Source organism: Bombyx mandarina, chromosome 11 (genome assembly GCF_030267445.1).
Source record: "Bombyx mandarina strain Sakado chromosome 11, ASM3026744v2".
In the NCBI taxonomy this organism is placed as follows: Eukaryota; Metazoa; Arthropoda; class Insecta; order Lepidoptera; family Bombycidae; genus Bombyx; species Bombyx mandarina.
The window spans coordinates 4,456,574-4,473,016 of record NC_143218.1 but is presented as its reverse complement, the minus strand read 5'-3'; the positions used below and the strand labels follow the sequence as shown (position 1 = coordinate 4,473,016).

Genomic DNA, 16,443 nt, shown 5'->3' with positions numbered 1-16,443 from the left:
TGAGGTCGGGAAGGGGTTGGGAGGGGTAGGTTTAGGGTAAAAAACGGTTTTTCTCGATTTCCGGCAAAACTAAAAGTCCTATGGAAAAAAGTCAAATGGCAAAGTTGTAGGTAATAAAAAGATCTAACACTTTTTCACATAACCTCAAAATTTAAGTGAAAAATTAAAAAAACCAAGTTTTTGGGTTTTTTATTTTTATCTTTTTCAAAAAAAAAAACTTTTTACACGAAATTTGCTGCAAACTTACCTTTTTATGTCCCAAATACGCTGTAATTTATTTGATTAGAAATATTTATTTTTTCACCTTATTTTGAAATAATATCGAAAAAGGACCCTAATTTTCAATCGAAAATTCACCCGTCAAAATATCAGCTTTTTTCAAAAAAATTGTATGTTTTCTGTTCGTTGAAATCTCTTTTTTCCGATGGTGAAAAAAAATATATATGTTACTATAGTAAATCTTCTCAGAAAATGCAAAAAATCGAAAAAAAACTCGAATTCGAATATATTTTTTTAATTATTATATACAAGTTTTCATTTTAAAATTTACACTTTAATTACTCGAAAAACATAAGATTACATGTTACATTGATAGAAAAAAATTGCAAAACTATAATTAACAAACAAATAAGTTAATAAAATTCATATTTAATAAGACATCTACAATATTTGGAGAAAGTTGTCGAATCTTCTTTAAATTATATGCGTAGATGCCTATTTATAACTATTTCTAGATAACTTATATACCTGAGTGACCTACGAAAAATTTTAGCACACCAAAAGGTATTTGAAATATATGAAATCCGAACAAAAACAGTTTCACTGTAAAAAATTGCGCCAAGTCCACGTTCATAAAACTCATCTCAATAACATTTGCACTTTACAAAAAAAATAAGACTCATTTCAATAACTTTCATTCTCTACAAAAAGATGTGAAATACAAAAAAATACCAAGAAACCGTCATAAAGTTGAAAAAATAAAAAAAAAATTTGTTGAAAATTTAAAAATAAAAAAAAAGTGTGTGTGTCCGCTCCGACGCACGACTGGAGTTTACTGGATATAAAAAATTAAACGAAACAATACGAGAAATAGTTCTATATTACGACAACACGATACACTACAGATTATTAACAAATTAACGAGACACAAAACAAACGACTAACAAATATATGAAAATACAATAATGAGAGAAACGCGCGATCAGTACGAGGCTTTGTGGCGGACTGCCGGCGCAGCAGCCCGGCGTCACCTGCGATAACGCATTTCGTGTGACATGCGCAATCAGGCGCATAACGCATTTCGTGTGACATGCTAGTACGATTTTGGTCCCCATAATTTTCATACCCCGGGCCTATATATGTAAATCGATTCTAAAGGAGTAAACTCCAAAAAATTAAAATTATCGTACTTGGCGCGCGTCATTGAGTACCCCAAATTTTTTCAGGATAAATGAACATCCTTTCAATGTTTAGAAATTTATAAGTAGGTCAAACTATGAAATGCATAAATGTAATTAATGAATTATTATTTCATAATAAGTTTTACAAAAGTTAGGTAAAATCGACATCTCATACGTATGTTATTTGAATTTTTTTTATTTCCCACTCATATTTTATGATTTGAACTAAACACCCTCTCGTGTTCGCTTATACAAATACAAACTACTTACGAGTCGATACGTATGTATACGTTGGCTTCAAAATATTTGAAAAAATTCTCAAAAATGTTTTTCAAAGGGTAGAAAAGAATAATAAAGTTTCAGCTGAATCTAAAGGGGTCGAATGCAAAAGTGGTCGATTTGGCATATAATAACCCATAGGTATATAGTGAGAGCTGTTGAAAATTACCGTAGTTCTGTCTCAATTTCTCATAAAACGCTAACAAGAGCGAAAAAGACAACCTGGGTAACTTTTTCAGCTTTCACTGTATATTAAAGCAAAATGGTTTTTTTCTCGGGTTGAAATTCTTACGAAAAATTTTAGGGTACTCAATGACGCGCGCCAAGTACGATAATTGGAGTTTACTCCTTTAGAATCGATTTACATATATAGGCCCGGGGTATGAAAATTATGGGGACCAAAATCGTACTAGCATGTCACACGAAATGCGTTATGCGCCTGATTGAGCATGTCACACGAAATGCGTTATCGCAGGTGACGCCGGGCTGCTGCGCCGGCAGTCCGCCACAAAGCCTCGTACTGATCGCGCGTTTCTCTCATTATTGTATTTTCATATATTTGTTAGTCGTTTGTTTTGTGTCTCGTTAATTTGTTAATAATCTGTAGTGTATCGTGTTGTCGTAATATAGAACTATTTCTCGTATTGTTTCGTTTAATTTTTTATATCCAGTAAACTCCAGTCGTGCGTCGGAGCGGACACACACACTTTTTTTTTGGAGTTTACTCCTTTAGAATCGATTTACATATATAGGCCCGGGGTATGAAAATTATGGGGACCAAAATCGTACTAGCATGTCACACGAAATGCGTTATGCGCCTGATTGGCTCCTGATTGCGTGATGCGTGCGCGCGCCAATCAGGAGCCAACGCGCGGCCGCGTTATCGCAGGTGACGCCGGGCTGCTGCGCCGGCAGTCCGCCACAAAGCCTCGTACTGATCGCGCGTTTCTCTCATTATTGTATTTTCATATATTTGTTAGTCGTTTGTTTTGTGTCTCGTTAATTTGTTAATAATCTGTAGTGTATCGTGTTGTCGTAATATAGAACTATTTCTCGTATTGTTTCGTTTAATTTTTTATATCCAGTAAACTCCAGTCGTGCGTCGGAGCGGACACACACTTTTTTTATTTTTGGAGTTTACTCCTTTAGAATCGATTTACATATATAGGCCCGGGGTATGAAAATTATGGGGACCAAAATCGTACTAGCATGTCACACGAAATGCGTTATGCGCATGTCACACGAAATGCGCGCCGGGCTGCTGCGCCGGCAGTCCGCCACAAAGCCTCGTACTGATCGCGCGTTTCTCTCATTATTGTATTTTCATATATTTGTTAGTCGTTTGTTTTGTGTCTCGTTAATTTGTTAATAATCTGTAGTGTATCGTGTTGTCGTAATATAGAACTATTTCTCGTATTGTTTCGTTTAATTTTTTATATCCAGTAAACTCCAGTCGTGCGTCGGAGCGGACACACACACTTTTTTTTATTTTTAAATTTTCATCAATTTTTTTTTTAATTTTTTCAACTTTATGACGGTTTCTTGGTATTTTTTTGTATTTCACATCTTTTTGTAGAGAATGAAAGTTATTGAAATGAGTCTTATTTTTTTTGTAAAGTGCAAATGTTATTGAGATGAGTTTTATGAACGTGGACTTGGCGCAATTTTTTACAGTGAAACTGTTTTTGTTCGGATTTCATATCTTTTTGTTAAGTATTATTTTTTGCTCATTTATTACTTAACAAAAATAGACAATAGAATAAAAATAAACTATAAATAGTCACTCAGCTTAAAAGCTAATGAAACGCTCAATTAATTAGTGTAATAATAATCAACATCAACTTTTACAAATTTAAACCGAATTAAATTCTGTTTCAAATGTGAACGGTAGATGACGCTGTTCTTAATTATTTTAGATTTTAAAATTAATAAAAAAAAAATATACACACTGCGACAACTGCTTAGTCTTTCCTTTAAAAAAAAAGAAAAAAAACTAGTGTCTCAGTTAAAAGAATATATATTACAAAAAAAAAACAGGCAGTTGAGCACACAAATTTGTAGGGTGTGGTTGTACGGCCGATCTGACTCTCCCTCTGTAGGTTACCCTCCTGAATTCCAGCAGCCAACGGACGTGGGTTGACCCGCTGAAGCACCACGTCTGGACTCCTGGAGGTTTCCTGGGCTGGCTAGATCACCAGGGTACGGGTTACTGTGCGGAGATGACCTTTTCAGCACAGACGCAGATTATCAAGCGAAGCAAGAAGCGTGAAAGGCAGCAAGGCATGAACCCCTAAAAGCGGGGTCGAATCCGTTTATTTTAATCGTGTTAATATTAAACAGCACACGATATTGCTGTACTAAATATATTTTTTAAATAAATTATTTGTAGGTAAGTCGTCTAGGTTTGAAAACGAACTTTAACTGAACTCGAATACAAACGTAAGACTAATAAGGAAGTCTAGTGACGACTCCGGCGGCTGCGCAGTGTCTGCGCCAGCCGAACCTACGTCTCGGGGGGAGGTGGGAACTATTGTTCTCACCTCAGCGGTACAGTCGATAAAATAACTGCTTTGAACATTAATACTTTTGTTTTAAGGTTTTTTTTTTATCTTTTTATTTTGCAGACAATTTAAGTTGTAACATTACGTTACATTACCCCCCGTCGCGCATAAGGATTTTAATCTTAAAATTAAAATCCGCAATTTTCAAGCGTGTATCAATTTCTTACAATCACCTTTCACACAACCTTTCATACTTCACCAACAGTCAAAATAAATCAAATAATATGCATAATTATAAGACTCCATAGCCTAACGAAAGTCATAAGTCTTATCGGTTTACGACTTTTTGCAAGAAATGTAAAAAAGATTTTAATGGGCATGGGCAACAAAAACGAAACGTAACAACTATGAGTGTTGTCCTAATATTTTCAAGTCTTTAATATGCCAAGTGCCTATGTTTTTACCCGACATGTCTTCTAGGACGTAGACAAGTGGCGAGAGTTTTTCGACAACTTTGCACTTGATATATTTCGGTGCTAACTTCTTACTAAAATACTTATCTTTGTCACTCAGGACGTAAGCGCGTTTATAAACAGTATCTCCTACATTAAATTCAAAAGGCTTTCTGCGTAAATTATAGTTAGCAGTGTTTTTTACGTGTGCGTGATATAGAGATTTCTGAACTTGATCGAAGATGGAGCTCAAACACCCTAGGTTTTCGGCATACACATCTCGAGGTAGAAACAAAACTTGATCACCCAAATCAATATCAGTATAATGAGAGCCACATATTACTAGTTCTCTGCCAAAGACAAGAAATGACGGAGTGAAACCAGTAGCCTCGTTAACCGAATTATTAATGGCAAACTGGACACTAGGAATAAAAGTATCCCATGACCGATGATCGCTATCAACAAACGTAGAAATACAAGTAATAATTGTTTTATTATACCGCTCTACGGTATTCACCTGGGGGGTATATTTTGGCGTGAAAAATACGTTTGGTATGTTATACTTTTTGAATAGTGCATTTGTATGACTACTAATGAACTGAGAGCCATTATCGAGAAAAATTGTTTGAGGCACACCATGAACGAGGAAAATTTGCTCCACTAAAATTCGGACTATAATGTCTGAAGTTGCCTTTTTAATTGGATAAATGTGACAAAATTTCGAAAAACAGCAAGTTATCACTAGAATATAGCAATTTTGTTTTCGAGTCACAGGCAAAGGACCCATTAAATCAATCGATAACATCTGATACGGTCGAGAGCACTGCTTGGGGCGACCCATTTCTCCAAGAGTAGCATGATTTTGAATTTTGTACTTGAGACAAGTGGAACATGAACCTACGAAATTTGCTACGTCTCGATACATGCCTGGCCAATAGTATCTAAGGGCAATACGTCTGTAGGTCTTAAAAATACCCAAATGACCAGCAGTTGGCTCACTATGATTCTCAGCAATGACAGTGTTTCTAAGTTCTGAAGGAACTACCTCTTTCCACGAAAATTCATTTGTGAGATAACACTTATTCTTACTACAACGGAAAAGAGCGTCATTTTTGATATGATAATTTGGATAATGTACAGGCTGGGTCAAACAATTATTATAAAGGGTCTTATACCAATCATCACTAGAAGTCGTGAGTGATTTAGCAGTAGTGATAGTATTGACCGGGACAGCTCTAGACAAAGCGTCGGGAATCACATTGTCTACACCGCGGCGGTGTTTGATTTCAAAATCAAACGACGATAATCGAACTCCCCAACGTGTAAGCCTACCCGTAGGATTGTTCAAGGAAAGGAACCACTTAAGTGCGCTGTGATCTGTGTAAACTGTGAATGTCTTTCCGTTCTCCAGATAGCAACGCCAGTGCTCGAGAGCCACGAGAACAGCTAAGGTCTCACGTTCGGTAATGCTATAATTCTTTTCGGCCCCCGATAAAGACTTGCTCATATACGCTATAGGGTGCTCTTTCCCGTCAATAGTTTGTGTGAGCATACCACCTATCCCATAATTACTAGCATCTGTATGGACTTCGAAAGGCAGATCATAATTTGGACAGGAGAGAACAGGTGCAGAGACCAAAGATTCCTTAAGTTTTTTGAACGCAGTGTCGGCCTCATCTGTCCACTGGAAGGGAGGTGTTGATTTTTTGTTCGATGTCAACCTATTAAGCGGCCCTGCGATAGTGCTAAAGTTTGGGACAAATCTCCGGTACCATGTTGCCGTGCCTAGGAACCGTTTCAAGTCCTTACGACATGTAGGAGTTGGGTAATTTAGAATGGCTGTAACTTTATCCGGATCAGTCCGCAAACCATTCGCGTCGACCACATAGCCTAAATATTTAAGTTTACTTCGAAAAAATTCACACTTTTCTAAATTAATTGTTAGATTAGCATGGCGCAGTTTGTCTAACACGCGAAGAAGAAGACTAACATGCTCATCAAACGTGCTACTTACTATTATCACATCATCTAAATATGCGAACGCCTTGTGATCCATGTTGCCAAACAATAAATCGACTAACCGCTGTTGCGTAGAAGGCGCATTGGTCAAACCAAACGGTGTAGTCTTAAACCGTAACGTCCCTCGTCCCGGAACGTAAAATGCCGTCTTGTCCCTATCTTCGAGTGCTATTGGTAATTGCCAGAAAGCCTTTGATAAGTCAATACTGCTAAGATAGCGCGCGTCTCGCAAGTTGTCCAATATCTCCGATATGTAAGGTAAGTTATAAGCGTCACGTTTCGTAACAGAGTTAAGCTTCCTACTATCTAAGCAAAACCGTGGCTGACCATCTTTTTTAGTGACTAACAATACCGGGGATTGCCAGGCACTCTCACAAGGCTCAACTACATCAAGCTGGAGCATTTCGTCTACTTGCTCGACTAGGATTCTCTGTTTTTCTGGTGAAAGCCTATAGTAGCGCTGTCTCACAGGAGGAGAATTCCCCGTGTCGATGTGGTGAGTAATTAAGTTTGTGCGTCCAAGTCCTTTGCGCTCAAAAGATATTTCTTCAAACTGCTTGGTAATATTGTCAACGACGGCCTTTTGTGATTCGTCCAAATAATCATACGAGCGCAAAAAATTGGTTGGGCTACCAACATCTAAATTAGCCAATGGAGGGCCGGGGAAATGAAGAGAACTCAAGTACTTCGGGCAAATTTTAAATGTGTGCCAAAAGTCAATCCCTAAAATAAGCGATGATTGAACTTCTGGAACTACGTGACTCTGAATAATGTGGAACTGGTTTTCGAAATGCACTGGCATATTAATATAGCCTATACTTTTAAGATTTTGTCCACCAGCCGCAATAATAGTCAATTTATCATCAGTACACAACTCCAGCCCACGACTAACTAATGCGCTATGAGCATTGTTGCCTAAAATAGTAACCGCTGAGCCTGAATCCAAAAGGCCGGAAACTGTCAAATCGTGTATCTTAATATTAATATAGGGTCTTTTATCGTTAGTTGGTTTTGTATGCAGAATTGAAGCAACCTTGTAGCCATTAAAAAATAAACTAATTGTTTTTAACCAATTCTTCCATTCATCCCGGCTGGTACGGTGTATCTTTACATGTTCCAGGGACAATGGTTTGCTACAATTCTGCAAATTTAGTTTTTTGGAGCCTGTTTGCCAGTACAATGTGAACACTCAGGTTTCTTAACTCCCTTGCGACCACACTTAAAACACAAAACTTCCGTATTAGTGCAGTCCCTAAAACTATGCGTATTGTTGCGGCACCTAGGACAATAGGGTAATTTTTCCCTTGCATCGTGATGACTTTCTTCAATACTGTGTAGATATTTTTGATTAATATTAGTGTTCCTGTTTATTTTTAATGGTTGATACGACTGTTTGTTGTAACTATAGCTAGATTTATAGTCGTAGGTCGATTTCGCCTTGGTCGCATATTTGTACGCAAATTCTGGTGCCAAGGTATCGGAAGTCGCTGCAGATGGTTCTCGAAAGTGGACGAGCCTAGACTGAACAATTTCATAATTCCTGCACAAGGATCTCAATTGATCAATGTTACATATTTCAGTAGCAGAGGCTAGAGTGCTTGCATAGCAAGGGCGGATATTATGTAATACTATTTCAAGCTTGTCCTCTTCCGAAAGTGATTTTAAGAGGCGGGCAAACATACCCGAGAGAATAGCTAAGTATATCGTAATATTTTCCGTTTCCCCTTGAGTCCTAGCACGAATCTCAGCAAGTAAACGGTAATCATAGTCTGCTTTATCAAAATCTTTTTTTAAAAGAACAACAAGATCATCCCAAGATGAAACCTGGTCCTTAATACTCCTGAACCAATGCAGCGCATCATCTGTAAATATTTCTGTAGCAGATGAGAGAAGTTTTGAGTCGGGGATGCTACGCGCCTCGCTAAATTCGTAAACACGTTGAATAAAAGATCGAATACATGACTTACCATCGAACTTCAGCCTACTCAGTTCTGAAGTAACACCTCTATCACAAGTAACAGCGACATTAATTGGTGCCTGAATGCCAGGTACAGAAGCAGATGCTGAACTAGATACACCAACTAATAGAGGATCAATTGCCTTTTTGCTTAATGTCTGGAATTTTTCGTAGAATTCTTTAAAAAGTTTACTACAAGTAGAGTGCGGCTTCTCTACTTCATCAACCACTATTCTGTTGATCCTATGATAAAGGTGATGAAAAATATTTTCTATGCGCGATAATGTACTTTTATCAGTAGGGCTTGACTCGAGACTTGCATTGACTTTATTCAGCAAGTCCAAAACAGCTTGAAGATCATCTAGGGGTTCGAGATGAGAACATAATACATCTTCTGAAGGAAAAGATTGACTTAATTTGCTAATCTGTTTCCTAAGATCAGCCACCGTAGCACCGGGGGTCTCACCTCTTATCGCAACTTCGTATTCCAGTTCAGTTTTTTGTAGGGATAAAAATTTTATCGTAAAAACCATAGTGATACCTCAGGGTTAGCCCGAAATGGCATACGAATAAAATAAAGGAATATAGTTAAGAAAAAAAAACTCCGTTCTGTTACAAAGTTTGCACCAATAAAACGTCTAGGACTAAATAATAAAAAATCCAGAAGAATGCAAATAAACCAAAAATATACATGTACTATTTAAATAAAAAAATCGTCTGGATTGTATTAATACAAAAAAACAAGCTTTTTGTTTAATTAAATTTTAAATTAACAAAGAAAAAAAATTAAATCTGATTGCACTTTTGATTTTGATTGTACCTATTTTTGCTTGAAATAAATCTTAAATAAAAAACGTTAGGTTTGTAAGAGTATCATAAACTAAAAATGTAGGTACACAAAAATAACACAATATAGGACATGTACAGTGCGACAACTGCTTAGTCTTTCCTTTAAAAAAAAAGAAAAAAAACTAGTGTCTCAGTTAAAAGAATATATATTACAAAAAAAAAACAGGCAGTTGAGCACACAAATTTGTAGGGTGTGGTTGTACGGCCGATCTGACTCTCCCTCTGTAGGTTACCCTCCTGAATTCCAGCAGCCAACGGACGTGGGTTGACCCGCTGAAGCACCACGTCTGGACTCCTGGAGGTTTCCTGGGCTGGCTAGATCACCAGGGTACGGGTTACTGTGCGGAGATGACCTTTTCAGCACAGACGCAGATTATCAAGCGAAGCAAGAAGCGTGAAAGGCAGCAAGGCATGAACCCCTAAAAGCGGGGTCGAATCCGTTTATTTTAATCGTGTTAATATTAAACAGCACACGATATTGCTGTACTAAATATATTTTTTAAATAAATTATTTGTAGGTAAGTCGTCTAGGTTTGAAAACGAACTTTAACTGAACTCGAATACAAACGTAAGACTAATAAGGAAGTCTAGTGACGACTCCGGCGGCTGCGCAGTGTCTGCGCCAGCCGAACCTACGTCTCGGGGGGAGGTGGGAACTATTGTTCTCACCTCAGCGGTACAGTCGATAAAATAACTGCTTTGAACATTAATACTTTTGTTTTAAGGTTTTTTTTTTATCTTTTTATTTTGCAGACAATTTAAGTTGTAACATTACGTTACATTACCCCCCGTCGCGCATAAGGATTTTAATCTTAAAATTAAAATCCGCAATTTTCAAGCGTGTATCAATTTCTTACAATCACCTTTCACACAACCTTTCATACTTCACCAACAGTCAAAATAAATCAAATAATATGCATAATTATAAGACTCCATAGCCTAACGAAAGTCATAAGTCTTATCGGTTTACGACTTTTTGCAAGAAATGTAAAAAAAGATTTTAATGGGCATGGGCAACAAAAACGAAACGTAACAACTATGAGTGTTGTCCTAATATTTTCAAGTCTTTAATATGCCAAGTGCCTATGTTTTTACCCGACATGTCTTCTAGGACGTAGACAAGTGGCGAGAGTTTTTCGACAACTTTGCACTTGATATATTTCGGTGCTAACTTCTTACTAAAATACTTATCTTTGTCACTCAGGACGTAAGCGCGTTTATAAACAGTATCTCCTACATTAAATTCAAAAGGCTTTCTGCGTAAATTATAGTTAGCAGTGTTTTTTACGTGTGCGTGATATAGAGATTTCTGAACTTGATCGAAGATGGAGCTCAAACACCCTAGGTTTTCGGCATACACATCTCGAGGTAGAAACAAAACTTGATCACCCAAATCAATATCAGTATAATGAGAGCCACATATTACTAGTTCTCTGCCAAAGACAAGAAATGACGGAGTGAAACCAGTAGCCTCGTTAACCGAATTATTAATGGCAAACTGGACACTAGGAATAAAAGTATCCCATGACCGATGATCGCTATCAACAAACGTAGAAATACAAGTAATAATTGTTTTATTATACCGCTCTACGGTATTCACCTGGGGGGTATATTTTGGCGTGAAAAATACGTTTGGTATGTTATACTTTTTGAATAGTGCATTTGTATGACTACTAATGAACTGAGAGCCATTATCGAGAAAAATTGTTTGAGGCACACCATGAACGAGGAAAATTTGCTCCACTAAAATTCGGACTATAATGTCTGAAGTTGCCTTTTTAATTGGATAAATGTGACAAAATTTCGAAAAACAGCAAGTTATCACTAGAATATAGCAATTTTGTTTTCGAGTCACAGGCAAAGGACCCATTAAATCAATCGATAACATCTGATACGGTCGAGAGCACTGCTTGGGGCGACCCATTTCTCCAAGAGTAGCATGATTTTGAATTTTGTACTTGAGACAAGTGGAACATGAACCTACGAAATTTGCTACGTCTCGATACATGCCTGGCCAATAGTATCTAAGGGCAATACGTCTGTAGGTCTTAAAAATACCCAAATGACCAGCAGTTGGCTCACTATGATTCTCAGCAATGACAGTGTTTCTAAGTTCTGAAGGAACTACCTCTTTCCACGAAAATTCATTTGTGAGATAACACTTATTCTTACTACAACGGAAAAGAGCGTCATTTTTGATATGATAATTTGGATAATGTACAGGCTGGGTCAAACAATTATTATAAAGGGTCTTATACCAATCATCACTAGAAGTCGTGAGTGATTTAGCAGTAGTGATAGTATTGACCGGGACAGCTCTAGACAAAGCGTCGGGAATCACATTGTCTACACCGCGGCGGTGTTTGATTTCAAAATCAAACGACGATAATCGAACTCCCCAACGTGTAAGCCTACCCGTAGGATTGTTCAAGGAAAGGAACCACTTAAGTGCGCTGTGATCTGTGTAAACTGTGAATGTCTTTCCGTTCTCCAGATAGCAACGCCAGTGCTCGAGAGCCACGAGAACAGCTAAGGTCTCACGTTCGGTAATGCTATAATTCTTTTCGGCCCCCGATAAAGACTTGCTCATATACGCTATAGGGTGCTCTTTCCCGTCAATAGTTTGTGTGAGCATACCACCTATCCCATAATTACTAGCATCTGTATGGACTTCGAAAGGCAGATCATAATTTGGACAGGAGAGAACAGGTGCAGAGACCAAAGATTCCTTAAGTTTTTTGAACGCAGTGTCGGCCTCATCTGTCCACTGGAAGGGAGGTGTTGATTTTTTGTTCGATGTCAACCTATTAAGCGGCCCTGCGATAGTGCTAAAGTTTGGGACAAATCTCCGGTACCATGTTGCCGTGCCTAGGAACCGTTTCAAGTCCTTACGACATGTAGGAGTTGGGTAATTTAGAATGGCTGTAACTTTATCCGGATCAGTCCGCAAACCATTCGCGTCGACCACATAGCCTAAATATTTAAGTTTACTTCGAAAAAATTCACACTTTTCTAAATTAATTGTTAGATTAGCATGGCGCAGTTTGTCTAACACGCGAAGAAGAAGACTAACATGCTCATCAAACGTGCTACTTACTATTATCACATCATCTAAATATGCGAACGCCTTGTGATCCATGTTGCCAAACAATAAATCGACTAACCGCTGTTGCGTAGAAGGCGCATTGGTCAAACCAAACGGTGTAGTCTTAAACCGTAACGTCCCTCGTCCCGGAACGTAAAATGCCGTCTTGTCCCTATCTTCGAGTGCTATTGGTAATTGCCAGAAAGCCTTTGATAAGTCAATACTGCTAAGATAGCGCGCGTCTCGCAAGTTGTCCAATATCTCCGATATGTAAGGTAAGTTATAAGCGTCACGTTTCGTAACAGAGTTAAGCTTCCTACTATCTAAGCAAAACCGTGGCTGACCATCTTTTTTAGTGACTAACAATACCGGGGATTGCCAGGCACTCTCACAAGGCTCAACTACATCAAGCTGGAGCATTTCGTCTACTTGCTCGACTAGGATTCTCTGTTTTTCTGGTGAAAGCCTATAGTAGCGCTGTCTCACAGGAGGAGAATTCCCCGTGTCGATGTGGTGAGTAATTAAGTTTGTGCGTCCAAGTCCTTTGCGCTCAAAAGATATTTCTTCAAACTGCTTGGTAATATTGTCAACGACGGCCTTTTGTGATTCGTCCAAATAATCATACGAGCGCAAAAAATTGGTTGGGCTACCAACATCTAAATTAGCCAATGGAGGGCCGGGGAAATGAAGAGAACTCAAGTACTTCGGGCAAATTTTAAATGTGTGCCAAAAGTCAATCCCTAAAATAAGCGATGATTGAACTTCTGGAACTACGTGACTCTGAATAATGTGGAACTGGTTTTCGAAATGCACTGGCATATTAATATAGCCTATACTTTTAAGATTTTGTCCACCAGCCGCAATAATAGTCAATTTATCATCAGTACACAACTCCAGCCCACGACTAACTAATGCGCTATGAGCATTGTTGCCTAAAATAGTAACCGCTGAGCCTGAATCCAAAAGGCCGGAAACTGTCAAATCGTGTATCTTAATATTAATATAGGGTCTTTTATCGTTAGTTGGTTTTGTATGCAGAATTGAAGCAACCTTGTAGCCATTAAAAAATAAACTAATTGTTTTTAACCAATTCTTCCATTCATCCCGGCTGGTACGGTGTATCTTTACATGTTCCAGGGACAATGGTTTGCTACAATTCTGCAAATTTAGTTTTTTGGAGCCTGTTTGCCAGTACAATGTGAACACTCAGGTTTCTTAACTCCCTTGCGACCACACTTAAAACACAAAACTTCCGTATTAGTGCAGTCCCTAAAACTATGCGTATTGTTGCGGCACCTAGGACAATAGGGTAATTTTTCCCTTGCATCGTGATGACTTTCTTCAATACTGTGTAGATATTTTTGATTAATATTAGTGTTCCTGTTTATTTTTAATGGTTGATACGACTGTTTGTTGTAACTATAGCTAGATTTATAGTCGTAGGTCGATTTCGCCTTGGTCGCATATTTGTACGCAAATTCTGGTGCCAAGGTATCGGAAGTCGCTGCAGATGGTTCTCGAAAGTGGACGAGCCTAGACTGAACAATTTCATAATTCCTGCACAAGGATCTCAATTGATCAATGTTACATATTTCAGTAGCAGAGGCTAGAGTGCTTGCATAGCAAGGGCGGATATTATGTAATACTATTTCAAGCTTGTCCTCTTCCGAAAGTGATTTTAAGAGGCGGGCAAACATACCCGAGAGAATAGCTAAGTATATCGTAATATTTTCCGTTTCCCCTTGAGTCCTAGCACGAATCTCAGCAAGTAAACGGTAATCATAGTCTGCTTTATCAAAATCTTTTTTTAAAAGAACAACAAGATCATCCCAAGATGAAACCTGGTCCTTAATACTCCTGAACCAATGCAGCGCATCATCTGTAAATATTTCTGTAGCAGATGAGAGAAGTTTTGAGTCGGGGATGCTACGCGCCTCGCTAAATTCGTAAACACGTTGAATAAAAGATCGAATACATGACTTACCATCGAACTTCAGCCTACTCAGTTCTGAAGTAACACCTCTATCACAAGTAACAGCGACATTAATTGGTGCCTGAATGCCAGGTACAGAAGCAGATGCTGAACTAGATACACCAACTAATAGAGGATCAATTGCCTTTTTGCTTAATGTCTGGAATTTTTCGTAGAATTCTTTAAAAAGTTTACTACAAGTAGAGTGCGGCTTCTCTACTTCATCAACCACTATTCTGTTGATCCTATGATAAAGGTGATGAAAAATATTTTCTATGCGCGATAATGTACTTTTATCAGTAGGGCTTGACTCGAGACTTGCATTGACTTTATTCAGCAAGTCCAAAACAGCTTGAAGATCATCTAGGGGTTCGAGATGAGAACATAATACATCTTCTGAAGGAAAAGATTGACTTAATTTGCTAATCTGTTTCCTAAGATCAGCCACCGTAGCACCGGGGGTCTCACCTCTTATCGCAACTTCGTATTCCAGTTCAGTTTTTTGTAGGGATAAAAATTTTATCGTAAAAACCATAGTGATACCTCAGGGTTAGCCCGAAATGGCATACGAATAAAATAAAGGAATATAGTTAAGAAAAAAAACTCCGTTCTGTTACAAAGTTTGCACCAATAAAACGTCTAGGACTAAATAATAAAAAATCCAGAAGAATGCAAATAAACCAAAAATATACATGTACTATTTAAATAAAAAAATCGTCTGGATTGTATTAATACAAAAAAACAAGCTTTTTGTTTAATTAAATTTTAAATTAACAAAGAAAAAAAATTAAATCTGATTGCACTTTTGATTTTGATTGTACCTATTTTTGCTTGAAATAAATCTTAAATAAAAAACGTTAGGTTTGTAAGAGTATCATAAACTAAAAATGTAGGTACACAAAAATAACACAATATAGGACATGTACAGTGCGACAACTGCTTAGTCTTTCCTTTAAAAAAAAGAAAAAAAACTAGTGTCTCAGTTAAAAGAATATATATTACAAAAAAAAACAGGCAGTTGAGCACACAAATTTGTAGGGTGTGGTTGTACGGCCGATCTGACTCTCCCTCTGTAGGTTACCCTCCTGAAGCCCGGCTAGCTCAGTCGGTAGAGCATGAGACTCTTAATCTCAGGGTCGTGGGTTCGAGCCCCACGTTGGGCGCCAGTGCGACAACTGCTTAGTCTTTCCTTTAAAAAAAAAGAAAAAAAACTAGTGTCTCAGTTAAAAGAATATATATTACAAAAAAAAAACAGGCAGTTGAGCACACAAATTTGTAGGGTGTGGTTGTACGGCCGATCTGACTCTCCCTCTGTAGGTTACCCTCCTGAATTCCGGCAGCCAACGGACGTGGGTTGACCCGCTGAAGCACCACGTCTGGACTCCTGGAGGTTTCCTGGGCTGGCTAGATCACCAGGGTACGGGTTACTGTGCGGAGATGACCTTTTCAGCACAGACGCAGATTATCAAGCGAAGCAAGAAGCGTGAAAGGCAGCAAGGCATGAACCCCTAAAAGCGGGGTCGAATCCGTTTATTTTAATCGTGTTAATATTAAACAGCACACGATATTGCTGTACTAAATATATTTTTTAAATAAATTATTTGTAGGTAAGTCGTCTAGGTTTGAAAACGAACTTTAACTGAACTCGAATACAAACGTAAGACTAATAAGGAAGTCTAGTGACGACTCCGGCGGCTGCGCAGTGTCTGCGCCAGCCGAACCTACGTCTCGGGGGGAGGTGGGAACTATTGTTCTCACCTCAGCGGTACAGTCGATAAAATAACTGCTTTGAACATTAATACTTTTGTTTTAAGGTTTTTTTTTTATCTTTTTATTTTGCAGACAATTTAAGTTGTAACATTACGTTACAACACATAATAAATATTATTGGAGAGATCCAAAGGTTTGTTGAATTTTAATACGCGAACT

The 16,443-nt window shown here is 38.0% G+C and overlaps 2 protein-coding genes and 1 non-coding gene across 3 annotated transcripts; 1 reads left to right on the top strand and 2 right to left on the bottom strand.

The window, feature by feature from the left end:
• Positions 1–7,800: 7,800 nt before the first annotated feature.
• Positions 7,801–9,537, bottom strand: LOC149501944 (uncharacterized). The gene has a single exon (XM_089730773.1). The coding sequence runs from the start codon at positions 9,139–9,141 to the stop codon at positions 7,801–7,803; it is 1,341 nt and encodes a 446-aa protein (XP_089586899.1). The 5' UTR covers positions 9,142–9,537.
• Positions 9,538–13,708: 4,171 nt separating this feature from the next.
• Positions 13,709–15,444, bottom strand: LOC149501943 (uncharacterized). Its single transcript, XM_089731444.1, has one exon. The coding sequence runs from the start codon at positions 15,047–15,049 to the stop codon at positions 13,709–13,711; it is 1,341 nt and encodes a 446-aa protein (XP_089587570.1). The 5' UTR covers positions 15,050–15,444.
• Positions 15,445–15,604: 160 nt separating this feature from the next.
• TRNAK-CUU (transfer RNA lysine (anticodon CUU)) lies at positions 15,605–15,677 on the top strand. Its single transcript has one exon. It is a non-coding gene; the product is annotated as a tRNA-Lys (tRNA).
• Positions 15,678–16,443: the final 766 nt, after the last annotated feature.